At 44.3% G+C, this 24912-nt stretch overlaps 1 protein-coding gene across 1 annotated transcript in view; it reads left to right on the top strand.

Moving 5' to 3' along the window:
- MICAL2 (microtubule associated monooxygenase, calponin and LIM domain containing 2) overlaps positions 1 to 24912 on the top strand; it is a 132903-nt gene that overhangs the window by 96820 nt on the left and 11171 nt on the right. Inside the window, exons 26-32 of the mRNA XM_071808893.1 lie at positions 45 to 237; positions 3048 to 3217; positions 5854 to 5928; positions 9731 to 9828; positions 12022 to 13384; positions 21157 to 21248; positions 23351 to 23443. Coding sequence (XP_071664994.1) covers positions 45 to 237; positions 3048 to 3217; positions 5854 to 5928; positions 9731 to 9828; positions 12022 to 13384; positions 21157 to 21248; positions 23351 to 23443 — 2084 coding nt within the window. The remainder of the gene's footprint in view (positions 1 to 44; positions 238 to 3047; positions 3218 to 5853; positions 5929 to 9730; positions 9829 to 12021; positions 13385 to 21156; positions 21249 to 23350; positions 23444 to 24912) is intronic.

The following is a 24912-nucleotide window of genomic DNA, read 5'->3' as shown; positions in this document are numbered from 1 at the left end:
CCCTTCTCTCCTAACACCCTGCTATCACCTTTGTGCTTTCCCAGACCGCTGCCTGCCCGTGGCTGACGAGCCCATCTCCCCGAAGAAGGCCAAGAGCATCCCCAAGCGCCACGACCTGGAGAGCTGGTTCTCACCCCCTTCCCCTGAGTGGGCCACTGTGAGGGTCATCCCTGAGGAGGAGATGACCGAGCACAACCTTCTCGCGATCCGAGTCATGGTCACCAGTGATACAAGCAGGTACTTCGAAATAGAAATAAGCCTATAGGAAACCCAGAAGAGCAGCTTGGTTTTCTCTGGAACACTAAGGAAGACTATAACAAAATATAGTGCTGAATATACATACAACCGGGGGGTGGAGGAAGGGGAAGACAAACAGCTCAGAATAACAATTGTTCTTTACCGCAGCCATAAATCCCCCCTAGATACATGACTCACTTTGCAGGAAATCTTCAAACATTCACATCCCACACAGAGGCCTGAATCAGAGAGAAAAACATTGCCCTCATCAGCCCAGGTTCAGCTCTTTGTGTACCAAAAAAAATGTCTGTCCTGGGATTAGGGCAGTGGGTGTGTTGTGGCAAAAGGTGCATCCTGTGACGTGGTTGCCTGCCACCTTGGGCATCATCACACAGCTCCGCACTCCAGGCCTCTCCCAGGGCGTCTGAGGGCCTGCCCATCCCTAAGAAATCTGAAATTTGATGATCCTTGGGGAGCTGTCAGAGGAAGCCCGATTTCTGTGAACAAATTAGGTTATATTGGCTTTCTGGGCAGAATTCTGTGGGAGTTCATTCTGTCTAAATATTAGATCGGTATCTCCTGAGTAAAGTAGTTTTCCTTACTGAGAGCTAAGAAAGAAGATGGGGAGAAAAAAAAAAGGCAAGCCTAAAGCCAACTGTTGTGAACAGAGAGTTAGTGTGTGAATGAGGAAGCTCATTCAAATACTTAACATCCTTCACACACCTATTTGTGGTGTTGCATATATCTTCTTGTGCTGAGCAATGCTTTTAGAAATGCAGCTTTCTGCTGTTCCCTGCTGTGGGTTTAAATGATGTTTGTGCTCCGCTGTGTGGGTCTGGGTGTTCCTCTGAGCCAGGATGAGCCTCTCTGGGGTTCCTCTTTTGCAGGGATGGAGAGCTTGGGGAAGGGTTTCCTACCTGTGTGGCAGAGCCCCCTGCGGAGCGTGTGCTTGTATCCCTCGCTAATACCCTCCGGCTCGAAGCGATGAGAGTCAGCTAATCCCTCTGATCTGAGGGATCAACTCCCTTTCCTGTGGCTGGACGGCAAGGCCCCTGGTTCCCCGCCAGCGGGACATGGCACGTGGTGTGATGCCACGTCTGTCACCGCTGCAGCCGGTGCCATTGGCTCCGAGGTCAGCCTCCTGCTGCTGCGGCAGCTCGGGAGCCCTTTGCCTAGAGTGGCTTGGCAGGTCAGACCCTGCCTAAAAAGGGAGGAATGAGAGAAAGAGCAAGTGACAAATGGCACTTGATGGGAGGGGGAGAATGACCAGCTCGGTGACACAGTTTTGTAGTTCAGGCTTCAGGTACCTCTGAATAATGACCACCTATCAAGCTGAAATCAGAGGACAAGCCTGGTACTATAGCATTTACATCATTGCTAGCCAAGGAAAAGAAACATTTTGCTCCTTAAAGCAGAAATATATCAATCAATGTTAATGGCGGGTCTTTTTCTTTTGTGTGGCACTCTGCCTGATCTCAGTGTGGTATCTCCCCATCCACACAGGAACTCAACTATCAAAGGCTTCATAGATTTGTATTTATATACATATATGTGTATGCTTGACACAACTTGAAAGACACCTAGAAAGTACGAGTTAGTGGTGACATTTAAGGCCACTCTGACTCATCCTACCCGAGAGAGCAGCACACCCGGAGCTGTGCTCCCATCCTCACTGCCTGGCCAGCCCGGCCTCCCAGCTCTGCTGAGTTCCTCTGGGCAACGTGGGGGTGCAGGGCTGGTGGCCGCTTCCTATATGGCATTCAGGTCAACTTTATGCCGTCTGCAGCCTTTCCTTTAGCTCTTCTTCCTCCTGCCTCCCGGGCTGTGCCTTGGACTGGGATAATAAATCTTTACATTCTACAACCCAGTTCAGTATAAACACCAAATAGCTTTCTTCTGCCATGCCAACAGGGCTACTCATGGTGTAAGCTCCTCTATTTTTAAGGTAGAGCTATTAATCATCATAATAAATCTATGAATTAAGTTAGCAGTGTTGTTTGCATTAAAAGTAGGCTGAGTGGGGTGGTGGCACGCTTATGTATGGTGATGGGAATGTGGTCACATCAGAAGGCCTGTTGCCTACAGTCTGGCCTTTAGAGATGAAAGAAATCTTATGGCCATTTAAAAAAGGACTAATAATCACCTCAAACAGACATTGTCCTGTCTAGAGGCAAGGTCACAAAATGTGCCATTCACACGTATTTGTGTGGCATATTTTTAATTACATTTAAGGAAGGAGATGCCAGGATCTGCTGCTGTGATTGGATCAGGTGCCTTGTTGCGTTTGCTGTTCCGTGGGCTGTCAAGGGCTTGCCTTGCAAGTTCCCTATGGCATATCTCTTATTTCCAAAAATCTGTGGCGACCAGGTAAAAAGTGTAGAGCTGTGACCCCATGCCTTGCTTCTAGGCTGACCATGGCATTGAAAATGCTGCTGTTTCCCTTTCTTCGTCTCAGTACAGATTTGCAGGCAGAAGGACCTGTCCTTGCTAACTGAGCTGTGGTGTTTCACCCCAAGTCCCTCTCGGTGGCAATTCGATGCCATAGAGGTCACGGCTGGGAATCCAGGCAGCAGAAGTCTGATGGGAATATGGATATCTCAGCTGTGTAGCACTTACTGCAAATTACAGTCCTGCAACAACAACAAAGAAAGCAAAATGAGGATGTCAGCTCTGTCTGTAAAACGTCTGTTTCTCTGTGGCCCATGCCGCTGTCAGGGTTGACGCTGGTGCTTGTTGCACTGGATGGTAATGAATACCTCCATGCTGTGCATCTTCTGACACGTCCTGCTTCTTGCACTTCTTTCCTGTAGCTCTGATCTGGAGTCTGATTTTAATGGTGACTCAAACTCAGAGGTGAGCGAAGGACAGACTTCCTTGCTGGAGCCCCCCAGCTGCCTGAGGCCCATCCGGAGGTGGACATCACTTGCCAGGAGCCCTGTGGTGCCAGAGGAAAGCCCCAAAACATCCAAAGTTGCTGACGGTAAGCAGTGTCCCGAGCTGGGGATGCTCCAGTAACCTCTCCTGAGGGCTGAAGCTGGGGTTAGGGGAAGAGGTTTCAAAGAGAAGGCTGTTCTCTGCAGTGTGGTCAGGTTGTGCCCATTAATGATGTCTTTTTTTTGGGAGGACTTCTGTGGTTTAGGTGCCGTAGCTGGAACAGCATTTCTGTGAGGCAGGGTACCCTGGAGTAGTCGTGCCTTAGCTTGCAGGGGTGGAATAAATGTTTTACCACCAGTAAAAAAAGTGGACATTATTAGCAGCCTGTGCAATATCTGTGGCATTGTATGAGCAAGGGTGATTTGGGGAATCATGAGAGAGCTCAGCTTCATTCAGTTTGTATTTCTATCAGTAGCTGCTTAAAATTTTTGTATCCAGTGAAAGCATGAGGAAAGGATATAGCTAGCAAGGAGGTGGGAAGAGGTTTAGGAACAGTCTGCCTCCAAATGGAACCTCCTTTCTGGAGCTGGAGAAGGTCAGAACTGGAAAACAGCCAAAGAGGGGCCTTTGTGGGAAATGAGTGCTGCCATGCTCCAGGACTGCATGGTGATGTGTTTTGAAGCCATGGCAAATCTTCCACTTCTGAAAGCATCTCCAGACCTTTGCTGGGCTCACTCTCCTGGGTTTCTCCCCTCAGAAGAGCTTCGCAGGGGAAGCACAGCTGCATGCGCTGCATGGGCTGGCAGCAGAGCTGCAGCGCCTTCAAGCAGCTCCTCCCTGATACTTGTGGCAGAGAAGAAAAACTGTCTTTAGGGCTCCTGAAGGAGACTGCTGCATGTTCTCACTTCTCACAAGAAATTCATGTTCTTTTCTCTGAATTCCTAACAAGGAAAGCCAAAAGCAGCTGTTTTAGAAGGTGCGTGTGCAAGCCAGCCCCTGGGCTGCAGACTGTTACTGTGGGGCTCAAGCAAGGTGAGCAGGACCTTTCCATTCATGGAGTGGAAACCACTGCTATTAGCTTGGGCTGGGGAGGAAGCATGCAGATATTGCTGGCTGGGACCGCTGGCGGCTCAGCTTGACCTTGGGACAAGTGGGATGTTTCTGCCTGGCTGGCAAAATATAGCAGACAAAGGGAGCGGTCAGTAAGCAGATGAAGTAATGCATTATATGAAGGCAAGAGGGAAACCCGGTGTGTCAGGTGCTGTATCCCTATGGACTTGTGCACTGGCAGCGTTCGTGACAGCTGTGCTCCACAGGCCATGGAGACAAGGTACCAACACCGACCCATCTCCTGGGTGCTGCTATGGGCACAGACCTGCGCTGATGTTGCCCCTGGCTTTTGGGCCAGGGTGGTTGTGCTGCTGCAATGTGCAGATGGAGCAAGGGAGCAGCTGTTTGGACAGGGTGTGCAGATGCACCCATGGAACCTGAGGGTTCTCCCAGCAAGTTTTCCGCCTTCAGCTTTATGTGCAGCAGTCATTTGAATTGATGTTCTCAGGTCTTCCCGTACACTGACAGCTCATGGCTGGACCCCAAGAAACTTGATGGGCCTTGGGGTTTGATAATTGCATTTGATTTTATCACTCTTGTCTATGTTAAAACCAGATTGTATTTCAGGCCTTGGCTGTGCCTGGACAGGGGATGAGTTTCCAAAGCCTGGTAGAAATGGGTAGAGTTCCTGGATTTTAGTCTGGTGTTTGAACTTAATTGCATATTTAAAATACATGGTTATGTTAAGCACTGTGATGTTATGGGCATTCTTGGCAGATTTTTACGTAAGAGGTCTATGTGGTGCTTAAGTATTCATGTCCTTTGATTTGTTCTCACCCAGATCACCTTGGCCTGGGTTCTGGGTAACGCTGCAGTGACAGTTGTGAGGAGGTCACTTGTTCTTTCTTCATGCAAGGTGCCTTCTGACAGACTGTGCTTTAGTGACAGAAGAACCGAAAAATAGTTTTGCCAAAAAGAAAAGGCCACCAGCATTCATTTCTTCTCATCCCCCACCACCCCCACATCCATATATGCATTCTTAATCCGAGTAGAAAAGAGGGGATTTCATACTGTAATTTAAATTGACTCTTGAATAACAAACCCCTTGTTTAAGGCAATAAAAGGACAGCAGCAAGCCCCAAAGGGTGCCCAGCAGCATGTGACCCTGTGCAGTCACTGAAGGATTTTGTCCCTTTTTCCACCCCAATTTCATGCTGTCCCCACCCCTGGCTGCTAATGCCACCTCCCCACCACGCCAGCCGCATTAACCAGATCCTCATGAGCAGCCTCTTAGCCCTGCATCCTCATCCAGCTGCATCGCAGCATCCCTAAGTTTTTACCCCTTCAGTCTGTCCCCTCGCCTGTCTGTCTGTCTGTCTGCCTTTCTGCTCGTGCCGACTTCACTGAGAAAAGAACCGGTGAGGATTATGGTAACACATCAGCTCCTTTCCCTTTGTCGCCTCCCGGCCTCGGCACAGCCGGGTGCGCGCTGCCCCCTACCGGCCACCGCGGGGACGGGACCGGAGTAGGGGAGAGACTGGTTAAGAACCAACCCTCCACCCCCCCAGCATGTGGGTTGCTCTTGGTTTGCGTGGTGGTTTTGGTGTTGTGGTGTGTTTGTTTGTTTGTTCCCTCCTGCTCTCTGGGTTTTGCTACGTTTTCTGACCACATGTCTTTTCTCTTTCTGCTCAGCCCTACAGAGAGCCAACAGTTTTCACTCCACAGCATTAAATAAGTATCAGAATTGGAGGAGAAAACTCCAAACAAGTGAGTAAAGCCTGAGAAGCAATTTTATCTTCTATTTGTGCTGTCTCCTGTTTTCCTCCCTCTTAAATGTCTATTTCTCCTTTCCTTTAAAACTTTTGTAGATGAGAAAAATCAAGATGTAAAATGCACCAAATATTTATTTTTCATTTTCTTGTCCTCAGAAGATCAAATCCCCTCTGTGTGACTGTTCCCTATGTTATTACACCCACCAGCAAGTGGCATCCACTCCAATTCTCTAGCTGAGAAAATGCACCCCTATCCCAGAGCCACGTATTACATCTCTAGCCACATGAGCACCAATTGGTTTTGATCAGGTGCAGTGATGGGTCTAACATTTTGAGTATCACTTATTAGAATTGCTCCTGGAGGTGCCTATTCACACCCATCTACAGGTGCCCTATCACCTTTTTTTGGGTTGTTTGGGTTTTTTTTTTTGAAGTGGTTTTCTTTGTGGTGGTGGTTTTTTTGTTTGTTGGTTTGGTTTGGTTTGGTTTTGTTGTTACGGTTTTGTTTGTTTGTGTTTGTTTGTTTGTTTTTGTTGGGGAAAAACCAAGTGTTTCTGAGTTACTAACAGCCCCCCTAAGGACTTGCAGGTACATGCTGGGATTGATCATACCCATAGGGCAACTGGGTGAGCTCACCAGCACCCCAGACAATCTCAAAACTTGGTTAGAAATGCAGTTGTATCTGTCAGACTGGGATATTGACAACCTTAAGAAAAAAAATGAATATACAGCAGCAAAACATGATTTGTGCACATGACTGAGTGCCACAATTTCTGGTCATGGAGACAGCAGGTTTTGGGGAATGGTGGTGACAGCTACTCTTCAACCCTCCCCTCAGCTGCCCTCTGCAACAGGGGATTTCTGTTGCTGCTCAGGGTCTCAGTTGCCTTCAGAGAAGTTAAGGCCTCTACTTCTGAAACAAGTAGGATCCCTGCGTCCATTATGGTACCAGCATTCAAGCAGAGGCATCTTGTTTGGTTTGAATATGCAAGCAAGCTTCAAGATTGTTTGCAAGTACCCACTCTGGGAAGAATTTTTTTATCTCAAACAAGGAGATAAGCTGCATCTTTCCTTCCCGGCACTGACCTCACCTCTGAGACAGACACCTTCAGATGCTCATGAGCACTGTCACCACTGACCCTGCGGTCCCTTGGAGGCCTCCCGTGCCACGCTTCTGCGATAACTCAGTAAATCTCAGTAGATGATGCCCAGGGTCCTTTCCCAGTCCTGAGAGGATGCTCCCACCAAGCTTGACTGCTCTCTGGAGCAGCCACATGGGATGTCCCACCTGGGGACAGACTGTCCCACGCCTGGGATGGGGAAGGCAGAGCAGGGTGCCTTCAAAAATTCTCAGTGTCAGCCTCGGGGCTGTCGCTGAGCACTATACAGAATTTAAGGATTGGCTTATAATCAGGTGTTGGTTTCACCAAAAGCTTGCATTTAAAATCTTGCCTTAATTGTTCTCAGTTTTTAAAACGTCAAACAAAAGCAATTATTCCAGGTTCGAGGCGGGGGGAAAGAAAGAGTGTGAGTGAGGGAAAAAGACTTAATTTCGACTCATTTTCAGCTTGTTCTCAGCAACCGCATTACTTAATCATTTGCCGATTAATTTTCCCATCATTCTATTAAAATCTTCCATGTGCCTCCGAAGGGCTCTAGAGGGAGCTAAAGGCCTTTGAGAAGGAAATGCTACTTTGACTAAATTTGTCCGAAGCTCAAGCATGCAGTTAAAAACGAGGTGTAAAGCACACTCAGCATATACTGGGAACAGAATAAAGACTTTTTTTACTCTCTGGAGGAACATTAAGTCTTACTTTCTATATTTAATCCACTTAATATTTGGTTACAAGAATTCATGTGATCATCACTCACATGAAAGCAAAATCTGTCTCCTTCTCAGACTTATTTCCCAAAACACATATGTTTCATAAACAGCACAAAGTACGCACCCAAGGAAAGGAAATTGGTGTCGTGGTTATGTTGACTGAAAGGCTCAGAGCAGGATATTACCTTTCAAAATCTTTAATCCCTGTCGCACTGCCACAGGGAATGCCACACCCTTAATTTATCTTGGTCAATTCAAGTAGTTTTCAGGCCAAACAGATTGTGATAGTGCCCTAGGAAACTTTTTTAAAAAAAAAAAAAAAAAAAGTTTTGCATGTCAAACTGCAAATTTGGGTTCAGCATCTTGGTTGGAACACATCCATTATCTCTGCGAAGGCCAGCAAGTTATGGCTTTGTGTGAAGCAATGCCCTGTCCTTGTGAGCTAATGCACACCCAGGAGAGCTGTACTGGGAGCAGTTCTCCCCATGGGCATGAGCCAATGACCCAGAGCCCTGGGCTGTGGGTTTTAAGCCCTCGTGAGTGTTACAGCTGCCACTCCCGCAGCAGTTGTGTTTCCTCTTGGTGTGCTGAGCCGTGATGTTTGCCTGTGTCAGGAGGTGAATGGATTTAGTGGATCAGGCAGAACCTCCCTGGCTCACTTATACAGGTAACAGTGGGTTCTCATTCTCTTATCTTTTCCTGTGCTCAATTCGCTATACAGAATATAAAGGTCAACATGCATGGGTGGGAAAGGATCACCACTTGTACTGGAGATGGAGAATCAGGGTAGGGTGGACGTAGGTTGTGAAAATGAAGATAGAGTAGCCCTGTTTTGATGCTACTTTCTTAGAGGACCATCACTGGACTTTCTGAATGTATCTGAAATTATTTGAAGGCTGTTTTTTCTCTTTCTTTTCCCCTCCCCTGAAGACTCATTGCAAAAAGGTACAGAAAGCAAGACGAACAGCAGAGCAGAGTTATGGTATCCCTCAAACCGGGTGATAAAAGCCGGATTTGTCTCAGTTCAGCCCCTTGTTGCTGGTCCCTATGGGAGTTCCTTAATGAACTCCAGTGCATCATTTCCCTCTGTTCTTGACTAAAAGTAACAAATTGCATTGAGATTGGGAATGCACAGGTGAGACACTGAGAGAAAGGGAAAGTTGGTCTGTCCCCTGGCTTGCCTTTTCCAAAGTCCACATGCAGGAACTAATAATTGAGTTTGGGAGTTAATAATTCAGCTATAAATATACTTGTCATGTAAAAGCTTGACATGGTAATATCTTGGCTCTGGGATTCTTTTCTTCTGTCCAAAAATTATTTATTATGTAAAATTCCCACAGGCACAAATATTAGAGAGCTCTCCTGACTCCTTTCAGGTGCGAGTTACCTCCCCACTGTTGTTTCCAGCAGGTCTAAGCCTGTCTGTGCTAGTTTTGGTTCAAGGCCTTTAGCAGTTATTTACCTTGTCTGATCCTCGGAGAGCCTCCAGCACGCTGCCCGTGGACCTGACAGGGTTATTTCTGTCCCTGCTGCCTGCAGGTGGTTGTATTTCTCATTTCTTTCCCGCTCCAACAGACAGCCTGCTCAGAAGCCATCCATTTTCTTCATTTCTCGGAACTAGCCAAAGCTTCAAAAGTCGCTGGTTGTTTTGACTGTTTCTGCTCTTAAGGCCTGAAAGCCTTCTAAAGAGGGCTGATTTTCCAGAAAGTTTCCTGGAACTCAAAAGCCGCTTCACTACGTCCAGCCAAAAAGTGGAAGCAGTTCAGGTCCACCGCTGAAAATGTCAACATGTGTTTGGCACAGTGTGCACACACATGTGAGTAAGGCCATAAATTTCATTACTGTATGCCAGCTCCTCAGGTACAACTGTGTCCAGATGACTGCTTAACTTTCTGCTCTTGTTCTTTAATTGCAAACTTTACTTAAGACAAAAGCAATACAAATATGATGGTAAAATCTATGTCTGTGGCAGGTTTCCCTCTACTGTCCAGCAAGAAACCCGGGCTACGTGGGAAGGACAGCTCAGCCAGCTGCCAAAATGGTCCTGGGGAGGATCACTCCCAGACACAGGTATGAAGGAGAATTGTGCAGAGCAAACTGAGCGTAACTACTGTTAGGGCATGTCTGCTCACCCCAGGCTGTCTGAGCATCCTCTGCTCTTTCAGATCATTTTGGTCCTCAGAGCAACCATTAAGGTTGGAGTTAGGCCTATGCTAGACACAACGAAGAGACTTGGATGCTCTTATTGATACAACCATTCCCAAATCATGCGGCTAAGTGGCATTTGCTTTCTGTGCGACTCAGACCTCAACTGCACTGAGAGTTAGGCACTAACTTCTTGCATCAGCCAACATGTAGGTACCACCACCCCACCGTTCCCTCACAGCACAGCATTTAGCTGCCGTTGGGATTTTCTCTGTGTCACAGGTTCTGCACAAAGGAGAGAAAAGCCCCCAAATCTCTGCCCCCAGTGCTCCCAAGCTGGCTGTTTGTCCACACATGTGGTTGTAGGGCCAGATGGAAGCATGTGGTGTGTTGGGCAAGGCCAGGTGCCAGCAGTGTTGGGATGAGTGTCATGTCCGAGTGGCTTAAATGCCACTTTGATTGCTGTGAATCACTGAGCGAAAGGCAAGTGCCAGTACCAGCCTTGGAGAGCAAATCTGGGAGTCAAGGGCTCACATAGTGCTGGCCATAAGAAACCTGGCAGAGCGGGGTTTCAAATCATTACAGCCCTTAGATACAGGTGTGCATCTGTCTAATGTTTGTCCCTTGCATCCAATAGGTAGAAGACATATGTTCTTAATTTGCAGCAGGTCCTTGGCTCCACACCTCCCACAGCTCAGGACCATCTTCAGCTTCCATCAGGACCTAGGATTTCCTTTGTATTTTCTGCCTTTTTTTAAAAAAAAAGGCCAAGGAGGGGTGTGCCTGCTGTAAATGCAGTGCTGCAGCTGGAGTCACGACCGACCATCCTGAGTAAAGGGCAGCATGTCCCTTGGACTCAGAGCTGGGTGGAGCAGGGACCAGCCCATATCCTTCATGTCCTAAACCCGTTGTCCTCATCCTTGGGTTGGACAGGATTAAAATTGCTTGACCTCAGGTCTGCTTTAGGAAAAAAATCAGGTGTTCCATGTCCACGGTGGTAGTTGAAATCCGGTGCAGGACAATAGGGCCAGGAAGGGCAGGTCCCAAGGGAGCAGAGCTGCACAATGCTCCCTGGCCACGCTGTGCTGAATGAGAGGTGACTCCATGCAGCTCCCAGTCTATAAACAGCACTCGGTGGCCTTTTTCTTACTCTGAAGAGAGAGGATTAAGAGAGTGTTCATTTGTTTATTGGTGTTTCTCATGGTTTTTTATGTGTCATCACGTCATCAAATACAACAGTGAAACAGGTAATGATCATTATTACCTTCTGATGCTTCTGGGAAATGAGAAGTCAGATTAATGGCTTCACCCGAGTGAATGTGGGAGTCTGGCACATAAGTGGAAACAGGAATTGAATATTCTCGCCATCCATTATCACGTAGCATTGAGGGTAAAATGCCTCCCTTTTAAGAAGAAAAACCAAAAAACCTCTGGTTTTGGTCTGCTGGTTAGATGATGTGGACATTTATCCTTTCTACTATTGCCAGCAGATTTTGGTGGCTAGAATAATGAATTTAAATCTTCACCAAAGGAAAAAAAAATGAGATAAATAATTGAATAGTTTAAAACAATTATCTTGCATTTTACAATCTTTCCTGGGTCACTTAATTCCTACCTGCACTATGTAAGCATGCAATTTTATAAAAGTGGTTGGAGAGGATGGATTATGGTGCCTTGTGCTTGCTGGAAGCTCTAAGGTGATGCAACTGGAATGCACATGGGAGAACGGAGCAGATCTGCTTTTGTTTGTTTTCCTGCAGATGGGACTGTTTGTTTCTAAGGAAAATATTAAAGGCAATTCATAAAGATATGACAGATTTGTAGCATGAATAGCATTATTTTTAACTAATAAAATTTCAAGTAGTATTAGATTCCCCATTCCTAGAGAAATGTTAGCTCTTTAGAAAGAAAAGCTTTTCTTCTTATTGTATCATGATCTATGTGCATATGTGTGTATTTATGTGTACATAAAGTAAATATTATTAGTATTATGTTAAGAAAAGTAAATATTATTAGTATTACGTTAAGATTGAAATTGATTAAAATACTCTCTGAAATAAAAGATGCACTAAACTGTATTTTTCCACCCCCAAAATATTTTTTTCATGCCCTTAATAGTTATCATCTTACAAGAAATCACCAGAAGTTACAAGAGGACAGTTCAAACCTGACAGCCCAGTATTTCAAAGGAAAGAAAAAGCCAGAGAGGTTCCTGGAGACATCCATCTGTATGTGCCCCATTGCCCTTTCCAGAGCAGCACCAGAGGTTCTCCATGGACCCCTCCTGGGAATGGGATACTGGCTGCTGATTTTTCTGAGCCTAAAGATATAGATGGTGCCATTGGGACATACACAGCCCAGGGCTGGAAGGAAAGAAAACAGAAATATACCTCTGAACCAGAAGATTTTAACAGGAAGACAAAAGTGTTGCCATCTCTGGATTTGAAAGAGAAAGATGGCAAAAATACAAGGCACCCAGAAGAAAAGCTTGAGCAGGAATTGAAGGAAGCAAAAAAGAGGCTGATGCTTTGTACACAACAGCAACCTGTGTCATATGATTCCAATGTGACGGACTTAGGTGGGACCAGTCCAGGGTATCGGAAGAAAGGAGCACTGAGGACTTCAGAGGAGAAGGATGCTGACTGGCGAAAAGATGTGTTTAAACTATCTAGTTGTCCTGTGCCTCTCTTATTGACAGATGATGCTCCACCAGCTTTGCCAGTTGACTCAAAGGATGCTCTGAGGAGTCCAGGTGCAGCTGCCAGGGAGCACACAGCTGGCCAGCCAAAATCACCACTGAGGCTCATAGCCAAGGCAATCAGGAGGTCCATTTTGGAGCCTCTAACCTCATCTCCAGAAGGACCAAAGCAAGACTCAGACAGCAAATCCAAAGCCTCTTCAGAACAGTCTTTCTTCAGCTTCTCCACTACTCCTGGCTATTCCCTAAGCCAAAGGAACAGTAACAATAATAGAGCAAATAACACTCAGCCACAGGAGCCTGAAGTACGGGAGTGGGCAGGAGAATATTTAGGAAATAGAAGGCCTCTCTCAAATCCATCTCATTTTTCTGTTGGCTCTGAAGAGAGATCTCCAAGGAATTACAGTGAAGAGGTATCCTTCCCAGTCTACAGTTCTCACACCAGGTCTTTCAGGACAACAAGCATACATCAGAAATCATCTTGCACTAGGATGGAGGATGTCCCAGGTCTCCTAGAAAAGTTTAGCTTTAAAGAAACTCCTCCAGGAGCTCCCAAAGATGACAAAATTATCCATAATGAAAAGTACCTCCTTCTTTCATCTCCAGAGCCCAAGAACATCTCCAAGGACAATCTGGACAACTCTGCACAGAAGGGTAGTCTTGGGTCACTCTTTGATAGACTGAGAAGTAAAGTTCGTGACAGAGAAGGGAACTCCTTTGTGTCATCCCTTCCTTTCATGAGGGACCATTCTCCAGAAGACAGGCGACATTATCCTTCCACAGGTGAGGACCTGCGTGGAATTAATTATTTCTAGTAGTAGCACTTTAGGTTTATAGGACCTACGTGTGATCATGCAAACACACATCTGCTGAATGCCATATTTTATTTATAGTTACTCTCTACATAGGAAGATTTAGTAAATGTGTGGTTTTAGTTAAGGTTTAGGAGTTGCTCGTGGTTTAAAGGACCAGAGTGGATTTGCAAGCAGAGCCCAGCACACTGGGCCCAGGTTTGCTCTGCTGCTCGCTGCTGTTCAAACGTGTTTCGTTCAGGAAAACGTACTCGCTGAGGTGGAAGGAGCGGCGGTGCAGAGCGGGATGCTGTGCAGAGAGGTGGTGCTGTGACATTGAGAGCCTTGTGGAAGGGGCAGTACAGTGAGCAAACAGAAGGATGAGCACCAAAAACCGCAGGGCAGAGGAGACTACGTTTACTAGCTTTTCCATGAGGAGCTCAGGCACTGAAGCAATACAGTTGCAATAGCAAGAAGCTTTGCTCTGTGTATGTGCTTTCTCAGCTGCTGTCTCTTCAGCTCTGTCTGCTGTTGTAGTGAGTGAACTGTAGACATACTTTTGGGAGCTTTGCAGTGCCATTAATATCCCCTGGTTGTTTTATTTGAGAGGGGATAGAACCTTATTGACCTCCTCTGACCTATTTGTGAGTCTATTTGGGCAGCGATTAAAAGGCATCAATTTTCAGGTTTGCTTGCAAGAACAAGGTTAGTGTTAAAATCGCAGATGAGTCTAAGAAATATTGATGTCAGACTAAGAGCAATCTGAGTAATCTGAATGTAGGCTCAGAAGGAATTAAATGCACAGTTTCAGGTATAAAATATGAGGTATGAGAAATGTACCTACCTGTCTTTCTCTGTGGTCCATCTTTCCACTAGCCCACTGCAGAAAGTCACAGTTGTTTAACTAAATAATCTACTGAATTTTATTGGCATACCTGTTTGTTTCTTACATTATTAAATTGCAACCCAGACTGTAACCCCAAAACTGCTGCTGTACTGCAGCATTAAAATAACAATCTATATGTAAAATGTGAAGACACTGAAGTGTCCCCAGTGAGCTGCCAGCTCCTTTTTGTATCCTTTCTGCTTCAGAACTACTGCATACTGTGATGAAGATATACAGTATGTATGAGGCTCAATCTAGGGCTCATTGAAATGGGTGAATAACTCCCACTCTCATTCCTGAACTTTTGAATCAGATTCTTGGAGCATCCTTTATCTAAGAACCTGCAAACCCAGGCATGCCCATGGAGCCAGGGGATGCTGGGGACTGGGCTGGAGCCACAGGGAGCTGCTGGTGCTCACACTTGTCACACTACAGTCTCAAACGGGAGGCTTTTTCTGAGTCTGTACATAGTCATCACACATCAATTAAGTCAAGCTGACTTGCTCTTAACTAGATGTATTACAATAATTAGTACGTTATGTTCCAACTAAAATGGGGAAAGTTCTTATTAGGTTTGAACAATACTATATTTTATTTTAAATATTTTTTAAAACATGCTGGTTTAATATGAGTTGCATTCCTCTGCTGTGCAAGCCAAAAGCAGGATTAATAACTTATTATAATTATTTAACGTAAGCATTGCAAAGTCTGTTCAGAAGAAAAAAATGTGCCTTTGATCTCGCTATTTGCTCTGTAATCTGCCATCTTCAACATTTCAACATTGCAGCTCCCTGAACTTTTTCAAACATTTATATTTGAGTAAATCAAACTGGTAAAGAGCCAAGTCCTGCCTGGCTCTCTAAAATGGCATTTCTGTCTCATATTGGTACTTATCTGAGGCCCAGGCTTGGCAAACTCCAGTCATGAAATGATGACGAACTTCAGCCCATATTATGTGTCATTATTTTTCTCTTTTGAAATTTACCATGAACCTCAGAAAATTTCTTTTCTTTAAAGAAAAAAAAACTATTCCCAGCACCTTGCAGAATCCAATTTAGTGAGGCTCTTTCTCATACTCCTCTTGGCTCTTTGCAGTAGGGATTTTTTAATACTATTTGAGGCTAGACAAACTTGTTCTGTGCAAATATGGTTGGTCTCACATTATGCTGGTGTTTTCTCCCCCAACGGGCTTGTGGAGTCAAAGAATGAGCTGGGTGATGAAAGTCCATGGGCTTGGATTGTGACTGGGCAGCTCATTGAAGAAAAGTCCACTGAGGATTAAACACATGCTTAGAAACCACTTCCAATTTAGAAAGCTCCTGAACTGAAAAATGTTTGGAGGCTGGGTGAGTGTTGAGAGGAGGAATTGCATATGACTAACCAGTGCCTATAGCGTGCCTTTAGACATCCACTGCTGGAGACAGTCTGGAAGTCTCACCTAACACATCTACTTTCACGTTATGTTGCTCATCTTTCCCTATGCTTCATCTTAGTTAATTCATCTGCAAATATACATCCAGATGTCTTCGCTATGCTGATGGTGGCTTCTGCATTTCACACTCAGGTGTCTGCCCAAACTAAAATTATATTCTGTCCTTCTGTCATCTTCTGCCAAGTGTTCAGCCACCAGCTGAAGCTCAGATGAGGAAGCAGAGATCTTAATTACTCAGCAACAGATTGCCTGTTGCTCAAATTTACTGTTACACTTTCCATACCGGTGATTTCACCTTCTGATACGCAGACCTGGTCTGAAGGCTTTCTGGCTGACGCTTTCTCTCTGTTTAATAAGACTTGTTCCTCAGAGTCACTTGGAAATTTTGGGCTGTGCAGAGATGCAGCTGCAGAGACTTCCCATGTGGGACCTAGATAATTCTAACTGAAGTAACGGGGGTTCGTGCACTGATTTCAATTGAGCAATTGGTTTAACAACACCAAACCAAACCAAAAAAATACTATCTAAGTTTACCTGTGGAATATACAAATGTCCCCAGGTAGGCACACTGGAGTTTCTAAGTGCAATGCCAGATTTTTGATTTACTGCACAAATATCTTTGAGGCTTTTGTCCTTTGATTCCTTCTTTGTGTTCCAACCTGCAGTTAAAAATACCCTCAAATTTGATCAATAAAATTGATCAATCAGATGATTAACTGTTCTCTCCTAAGCCAACTTGCCCTTTTGAAATTAAAAAAAATGCCAAAGTGCCATGTTAGCTATAGATATTAAAAATCATTAATACCACAGAAAAACAACAGTAAAAAGGGCAAGGCTAGGTGGTATGAGAGAGTTGCAGTCAGCAGTGTTTGTAATGAGACACAGTTGTGGATCCAGAGTTTAGGTTACTTCTTACAGACAAAACTTCTGAAGACCAGCCCAAGAAGGTAGTTGGTTGTGGCAGATGTTTGTGCCTCTGGGTTTGATTCTTCATAGCGATGGAGGGTGGGAGATATATTTCTGTCCCTGACAGAATAGGGATCACATGAAAACAGCCCTAGTATTGTCCCTTAGATGAGATGGGAGCTGTTAGCTCAGTTTGTGACCGTGTGTTGTTAACATGGCTCACTTCATTAAGCAGGACAACCAGCTCAGCTGATGAGAGAGTTGGACATGTTATGAACTCACTTTGCTGGTTTTTTGCACTTTTAGATTGAAAAGAGATTGCTTGCAAAGATTTCAGATTCATACATGGTTCTCATTACTGCATCTTTGTACCGCTAAAAATCTGTGTGTTTGCAGTATCCTTGTCAACTAGGGCACTGTTATCTCAGTGATTTCACATTTTAGAAGGGGAACTGAGGCACAACAAGATTAAATTACATGACCACATGAGAAATCTGTGGAGAAGCAAAGATGTGAAACCAAATAGCCAAGCCTACTCTTGATTTCTACTGGCATTTTTTTTCATCTCCCACCTCATGCCAGTTCCCATCTGGTTTGATACACCAGTGCCCCAAGAGAAATGTGTAGTTTTGCCTCTCTCTTTTGTAAAATACTGAAGTACTTATAGTGGTCATGATTAACTCCAACGACCTTATAAAATTATGCAATCTTGAACACTTACAGAGAAAGTCAACAGATTAATGTAACATTATGTTATAAAACCAAGACTTTCTGCGCATTTAGACTACAGTCATTACTGCGACACAAAAGCACCCCAGAAGGGGAGGTGAGCTGTGCTGGCAGTGGTGGTGTTCCCTGTGACTCTCCAGGGCTCCCACATCTAACACAGTCACCTTCTTAACCTCTTCATATGACACCTCCCTCTTTGCTCAGAGGACCTCAAGTTTCCCAGGAAAAGGAGTACCTTAGATTTACCTGTTAAGGGAGGGGTTCTCAAAAGCGCTACACTTTGGTCCAGTTGATCCCAATGAATACAGCGATGGTTTTGCTGGCGTTCAATGGCAGCACACTTAGGCCAAAGCAAAGTGTCTTTCAGACCCACCTTGGGATTACCAAGCTGTAATGAACTGGCCACAGGAAGGAATTTTAATTTTATGGATGTAATTTTTCTTATCTCTTATGACATACACATATGAGGATACCAAGTCCGAATATCAAGAATTGGAGGTTTCCTCCAACTTTGTACTTTGAAGCATATTCTGTGACACTGTCAGATTCAATAACAATTATTAAAAATTAATACTCTGTTTCCTGTGATTTAATAGTTGTCAATCAGGTATGCTGGAGAGGTCTCTTGACCAAACTCCTAATAGCTACTGTGAGGTAGAAATCAAGAAAAGATTAATAAAGATTTCAGAAATATTAGTTCCTTTCCTTCTATAATTAAGAACTAAAACTATGGCTGACCATTCTTAGTGATATTAGCTGGGGAGGAAAAGCTGTAGTATAACATGTTAATTTGGAAGTTAGGGACACGCTAGAGTACTTAAAAATAACTCCCATCTTGAAGGAATGAGAAAGCCCAAGTCTAGAAGAGTTGTGTTAATATTTGGGAAAAAAGTATGCTTTTGAAATCTTTTCTGTAGCTATCAAGCTTTAAGGCTTGACATATTTGGAGTAGACAAATTATTATTATCTAACTTATTGCAGTTCTAAGTTTCAGATTAACATAACCTGGTAAGTGTAAAAGTCCCTAAATTGAACATTTTTATGTGTGAACTCCTTGTCCAAATCCTCACAACTGGCAGCTAAATTCTGCCTATCTCGCCACTTTGGAGATAGGAAAGATTAATGCTCAGTCATCCGTAGTAGAACATATAGATGCCATAATACAGAAAAGTGCTGTGTGTGTGTTGTGGGGTTTTTTTAATAGTATAAACTTGTGGTATTTTTCTCTAGCTCTGCATAAAGCAAGTTCATTCAGTGATGTAATTTCTTACTGTGCTTGTTATAGTTGTCTTGAACTGTTGTATAGTTGAAATTTGGATCTGGGGTACATTTTAGAGCGTATTTCTGCTCTCTCCCACAGGAAAACAGCCAAAGAAAAATAATTCAGCTGAGCACTGAGTGGCTGCCCTTTTAATGTTGAGAGAAATGCACTATCCAACTGTTTCTATATCTCTGAAATGTGGCAGGACCACACATCTGGGAGCCAAATCCCAGTATTCTCATCCCAATTTTGTCACTCTTTGCTGTGTGTTTCCAGGAACCTCCTTGCAGCAGCCTATGCTTCAATTATCCACATTATATTAGCAGAGAACATCAGTGCTGTGAAATGTATGTGCAATAGACGTGGCAGAGACCATGACTGTCAATGCATACAGGTAGACCCATCAGATGCCTCATCACTGAGCTGTTTCACATGGTCACTCATCCTGTAGGTTTCTCGGGTGGAGATGCTGAAGGATGTTGCCGGTTGCAGTCGGGTGGCTGTGGTCTCCCAGAGTTTTGGGTATCACATGTCTTGAAAGGCTGAGCTGTTTCAGAGCAATCTAAATGGCTTTTATCTGCGTAGCAAGGTGCAAATACCTGCATCTCCATAGCAGATAGGCTTTGTGGATGTAAATAATCTATTACGTGCAGAGACACTGGCTTCCTAGCGCTCATGAGATGGCCCTCAGAAGTCCCTGGGGATGTCACTGACCCTATATCTGTCCCAGAAAGGCAAACAGCTCCTGAGTCACATCCCCGAGGAGGAGGCAGGTGCCCTTGTGTTACAGCAGGCTGCTTTTCCGCTAGATCTTGTAACGCTTATTAAATTATTGATATCGCTCAAGAAGGAGGACACGGGAAAGCAGTCACTTATTCCCACAGCTGAGGGAATAAAGGGAGCGTGTAATTGCTTGTGCTTCCAGCCCTGCTGGGCTTTGCTGCTTGCATATTGTGGAATTTGATTTCACCAGTGGCCTGATTGCAGGGTGGTCGCTGCAGACTGCGGGTTGCACAGGGAAAAGCAAGGTAGGTGAGTCTAGTCCTCAAAAGAAATAGTGACTGTGATACCCCCCAATGCCTTTGTCTGTCTTGTGTGTCAGGAGGGCTCTTGTGGCTGAGTGTCCCTGCTGGGGACAGAGATGGGCTGGAGGTCTGGAGCAGGGAGGTCACTTGGGGGGCTGGAGTCCCACCTGGCATTTCTACCAGGGGTATTCTACCTCCTGCTGCCACCCAGCGACCCGTCCTGCAAAAACTAGAGCAGGACCCACATCTGCGCAACTGCACCCTCTGAACTTGGAGCTTCATTGACACAAGGACTGGGTGCTTCTAAAACTGAGACGGTTGACCCAAGTCAGAATTTCTGCCTCAGATTACTTGGATTTACTCTCATTGCTTTACCACCTGGGGCAAACACCTTTCATGGACTCTGATTTTAAATTAGGGCCTGAGACAGAAGTCTTGCTTCAGGACTGGGATCCAGGACAAGGCAGAGAAGAAACATTTACACTCGGGGAACGGGAAGTGATTTTAATCTGAATACAACTTGCATTCAGAAGGCCAACTGTTACCTCACAGATAGAAAGAAAAACAGCACTGTTAGCTTTAAGTAATGTACATTTCCAAGATGTTGCCCAGCTGTTAATCATTAACCCTGTAACAGGTTGAAGTGTAGAGACAGATGTTCCAAAAGCAGTTTTATTTTCTGAAATAAAGAGAATGAAGCTATGAATTAGACAAATTAAGAAGAAATTCAAATATTTACACCCGGTTGAAACAAGATGCTGGAAAAACAGGCATGATAAAATTGCTGCAATTAAATGTAATTTAATTTAGAATTCTGAAAGCATGCTTCTTCCAAAGGCAGCCTTTGAGTTTTCCTTATGGAGTGCATTGTTGTGATGTATGGATTTTCCTGACTTATTATGGCATTTTAATCAACAGTTCAGTGATGTGATAATATTCCTAAAGCAGAAAAATAACTGACGTTTGTTTAGACATAATTAATGAAATATTTATGTTGCATGAGGCTGTGTGATAAAGCCTTGTTCTCTTAGTCCATTTGCTTCTGATTACATTTGTGATTTTTTTATATGACCAGACATTCTGACGCCAACTATTTTACACTGAGCAGATGTCATGTAGTAAAAATGGGTGCCAGATGCTACAAGCCACATAAGGGTAATTTGTTTAAGAGCTGGCTCAGACTTTTTGCATTCAATTACACTCTATAGTGAGCCTTATACAATCATTTGAGTAATATGGCTAACTTCAGATATACATTTTAATGAATATTGAGTGCGTTGAGAACAGCATGCTACATGCAGGGTGTTCAAGGAATTAATTTATTTGTGTGTAATACCTGAAAAAAAAGAAAAAGAAAAGTACTCAGAGTTTTTGACACGGATCAAAAATTTAATTAATACCGTCAGCCAAATTTCCAAATTGCTCTATGTGCTCCTGATTAGAACTCAGGGCAGGTGCAAAGTACCTGTGTAAGTTAAAGAACAGTATGTTTTGCTTCACTGACTATTTTGTTCCTGCGTTTTAGGATGCGCACACCTACCTGTCAGACAACAAGCTGAGTATTCTACTTCTTCCTCTGATGGTGAATTTGAATCCAAGCCTTCAGTAATAGACAAGGTAACCTTGACTCAGAAATAACAATATTTCCTCGGCTGGATTGTATTTAAGATTCATCAAATGACTTTGATCTAAAACACACAGCAATTTCTCAAAGTGTGGACTGGAATGTTTTATCAGTGGAGGTTACAAGTCATGGAGAGAAAATCTACTAAAACTCTTTAAGACAGATGAACATAAAAATTTCATCTTTGGATCTTTAATTCCCCCAGGTTACACCAGCACTGACAGAAGAGGTCTTAATTTGACAAACAGACATGTTTCACTGAAACCACTTTGAAGCTGCATTCTTAAGTGGCTTTAATATGTATCCCAACAAGCAAACTATTGAAAAAATTAAACCAAACAGATGCAGATTTCCCTTAGGGTAATAACAACTTCATTTCAGAGGCGCTACAGGCAGGTTGTGTGGAAAATGCTGTGTTTATCCTAATCAGCATGACTGCATGAACCACGAAGTTGCACCCAACCCTACATGCCAAATGAACTTGGCTGCATGTGGGGGTCTTGGAGCCCGAACTCGGCTGCATGTGGGGGGTCTCTGAGCCCAAACTCGGCTCCTGCAGCTACTAGCAGCAGTGGTGGGGTTAAAGCATGAGTGAACTCTTGATACCCAGCCCTGATTTGAAAAAACAGAGCTTTATTTCCTGCATAGCTCATCAGAAATTTGTTTACCTCTTTCCTGTGGAAGGAATATCAGTAAGTGGAATTAATAGTATGAGGTGACCTTTTGATTTGTTGCCTTTGAGGGGAGGAAAAAAAAGAAAGGTAAGCAAAGCAGGAGGCTGCGCAGTTCACTGAAAAAAGAGACGAGCTGAAAGCAAAGTGGGGCTTTGAATGGAAACCCGGTTGTGCAGCTCTGGAGGAACAAGAGCGCCAGGAGGCAGAAGCGCAGCAGTGTGTGGCCAATGTCTGTGTCAGGATGTGCTGAGAGGTCAGAATTCATAATTCATCTTTCCTGTCACAGGAAAGACAACCTATAGTGAGATAATATTATGGTGAATTCAATAAAATTTAAACAAAATGGAAAAAAGAAGGGAGACGTGGGAGAAAACTGGACAGAAGCAGCTCTGGCAGCTGCAGGACAGGCAGGAGCAGGCAGGGAGGCAGCGCTGCTCGGGCAGCTGCCAGAAACAGGGTGACCGAGCAGCTGTCACACCCGGGCGTTAGCAGTGACTCAGTTGTGACAGACGTTCGCTGCTCACCTTGTCTCTCTCAGCTGCCTCCCAGCACTTCTTTCCGTGCCAGCTCTGGCTGCTATTTTGCTGGTATCACCATTTTTCTTTGGGAAAACTCAGTGGGAAAAAGCTCAGCAGCTTCCTGACTTGTTAGTTTCATTTAATTATCTTGTCTACAATCCTAGTATATTCTGTCTCCTCCAAAATGGGAAAACTACAGCCTTGAAGCACGTCTAGAGAGCTGGGGTCAGGGGCAAGCCGGAGCAGGCGCAGGCGGTTCGTCGCCAGCCCCGCAGCCCGCGCTGCCCCGCTTTCCCGGCAGCAGCGACGGGAGCCCCAGGGAAAGGCAAAAACCTCTGTAATGCAGTACAGAAATGGCACTGGGGAAGGTTTTATAGGGCTTCAGGTAGGGCACTGTGATGGCTGTTTCTTTTGGATGCATCCCTCTTACCATGTTACAAGTGATCTAAAGTGAATTTTACTACTTAGTAGCTATAGCAGTAGAAATGGGTTGAGTTTCATTAAACTGGAGCTTCCTACTCCCAGTGGCTGGTTTCCTCCCTGATCATGGTGATATCCACTGCAGCCATGTATAGTGGTATGATGTACATGGTCAGCTTCGTGATCCAGCCATCTTTTATTGATAAAGTTCATACTCACAATAAGAGCTTGTAATGTTTCAAACATGTAGGCAAATGCATGGAAGTATTCCTACACGAGCATTTTCATTCCAGTTAGGTTGCCTGAGGCACCCTGCAGTAGCTCACCTTGCTTTGGGCAGGGGAGTCAGGTTAGATGATCTCCAGAGATCTCTCCCAACCTCAATGGTTCTGTGATTCTGGGGAAGGCTTGTGGAAACCAGTAATGGCATACTTATGCTTTGATTGCCTTTTTTTATTTTTCCCCCCTCTCTCCCTTTCATAGGCAAAAAGAACTCTCAGAAGGAGAAGGAAGCTGGAGAAGGAGACAAAGCAATTGATTAAACAAGAGGAGCTGAAGAGGCTTCACAAAGCACAGGTGAAAACGTAGTTTGCAGATGCCCCGTTTGTCTCCTAAGAGCGACTAGCAAGGACGGGGGTACCCAGTGTGGGGTCTGCACCTCCCCTCGCTCCTCATGCAGCTTTCTGCCGTGAAATCCACCCAAAACATCAGGAGCAGGAAGATGTGTGTGGCAGGGCCCTGCATCTCTATATATGGCAAGTCCACATGTGCACCATGAGATGATCTGAATTTTGTAATTGTGTATAAAGAACAAGATGGATGGTGGCTGTAAGGAACAGAAGAAGAATACACTGAGCAAGAGGGAAAGAAATAGAAAGGGGAAATAGCATCAGCCCGAGAATGTAATAGACTCAGATGTTACCCCTATGTACTACAGGAGGGTATGAAAATACAGTAATGGGTTTTGTTCTCTCTCTGCCATAATAGTGAAAGTGAACCATTTTCTTAATGATGCAAAGTCGCTTCACTTTGTACAGGCCCTGCTCTTTGGAAAATGCTGGAAAAATCTCAGGCCTCTGCTAATGTTTTATTATTTCCAGTTACAGTTCAAAGATTTGGGCATGCACTTCTGCATGACTTAATCTCAGACTGGGCTCTCTCATGTGGCAAAATTTTCAGGTGTATCTATTTCACTCACGACGCATACCTATCTATATGCATGTATATATTTATAAAACTTAATGGCTCGTGTGGCCATTAGCACTTTTTGTGTGTGTCTGTACTGTAGCACGGGGCAGGGAAACCCAAGCTAGATTTAATCTCATTAGTTCACGTTGTAATGGTAATCAAGATATTGCAGTGCAGAGAGCAGGCTTTTTGATGGCAGAATTGTCCATAATCTTCTGTTGTATTACTATAGCAGGTGGACAATTCTGGATGGAGCTTCCACTTGCTATTTCTGGACCAAAATCGCATTAAAGAAGAAAAACAATAAGTTGTTTTTCAGATGTGAACCTGAAATTTCAGTTTTTGTAGACATCACTGCTTTTGCAAAAAGCATTACTGGCAAGGAGAGAAATTTTTTGTTTGAACCAGAGAGCGAATTTTAGACTATGCTAATATCTACCCATTACTATAGTATCTGTGACAGAATAAAACCCATGGGAAAAAATAATAGTATCTAATTTAATCCAAAAAGCAACTACTTTATAGTTTTGTCTGAGAATTGTAAATTATCTCAAGGTAAAATTAGACACATACATGCCTTCCCTTATTTTACTGCTTTGTGGAAATAATCAAGTCCAAACTTTTGGAACCATTTTTCACATTTGTTAGGCTGTCCCTGAGGGCTTGGCTTGGTCTGTCCTAACACAGCCTGAAATGGGAACTGCTGAGCATCTCTTTTTGACAGTTCAACCTTTTAAGGTGTTTCATGCCTATTATCCACATGGCACCTCTGAAAATTCTATTTAAAAGGGGAGGGACCAGTGAATGCAGAAGTCCTTCCTGAAGTAGCACTGAATTATCACTTCTTAGCTATTAGA

The sequence above is a fragment of the Patagioenas fasciata genome, chromosome 5 (assembly GCF_037038585.1).
Source record: "Patagioenas fasciata isolate bPatFas1 chromosome 5, bPatFas1.hap1, whole genome shotgun sequence".
Lineage (NCBI taxonomy): Eukaryota > Metazoa > Chordata > Aves > Columbiformes > Columbidae > Patagioenas > Patagioenas fasciata.
This window is presented reverse-complemented; position numbering and strand designations above follow the sequence as displayed.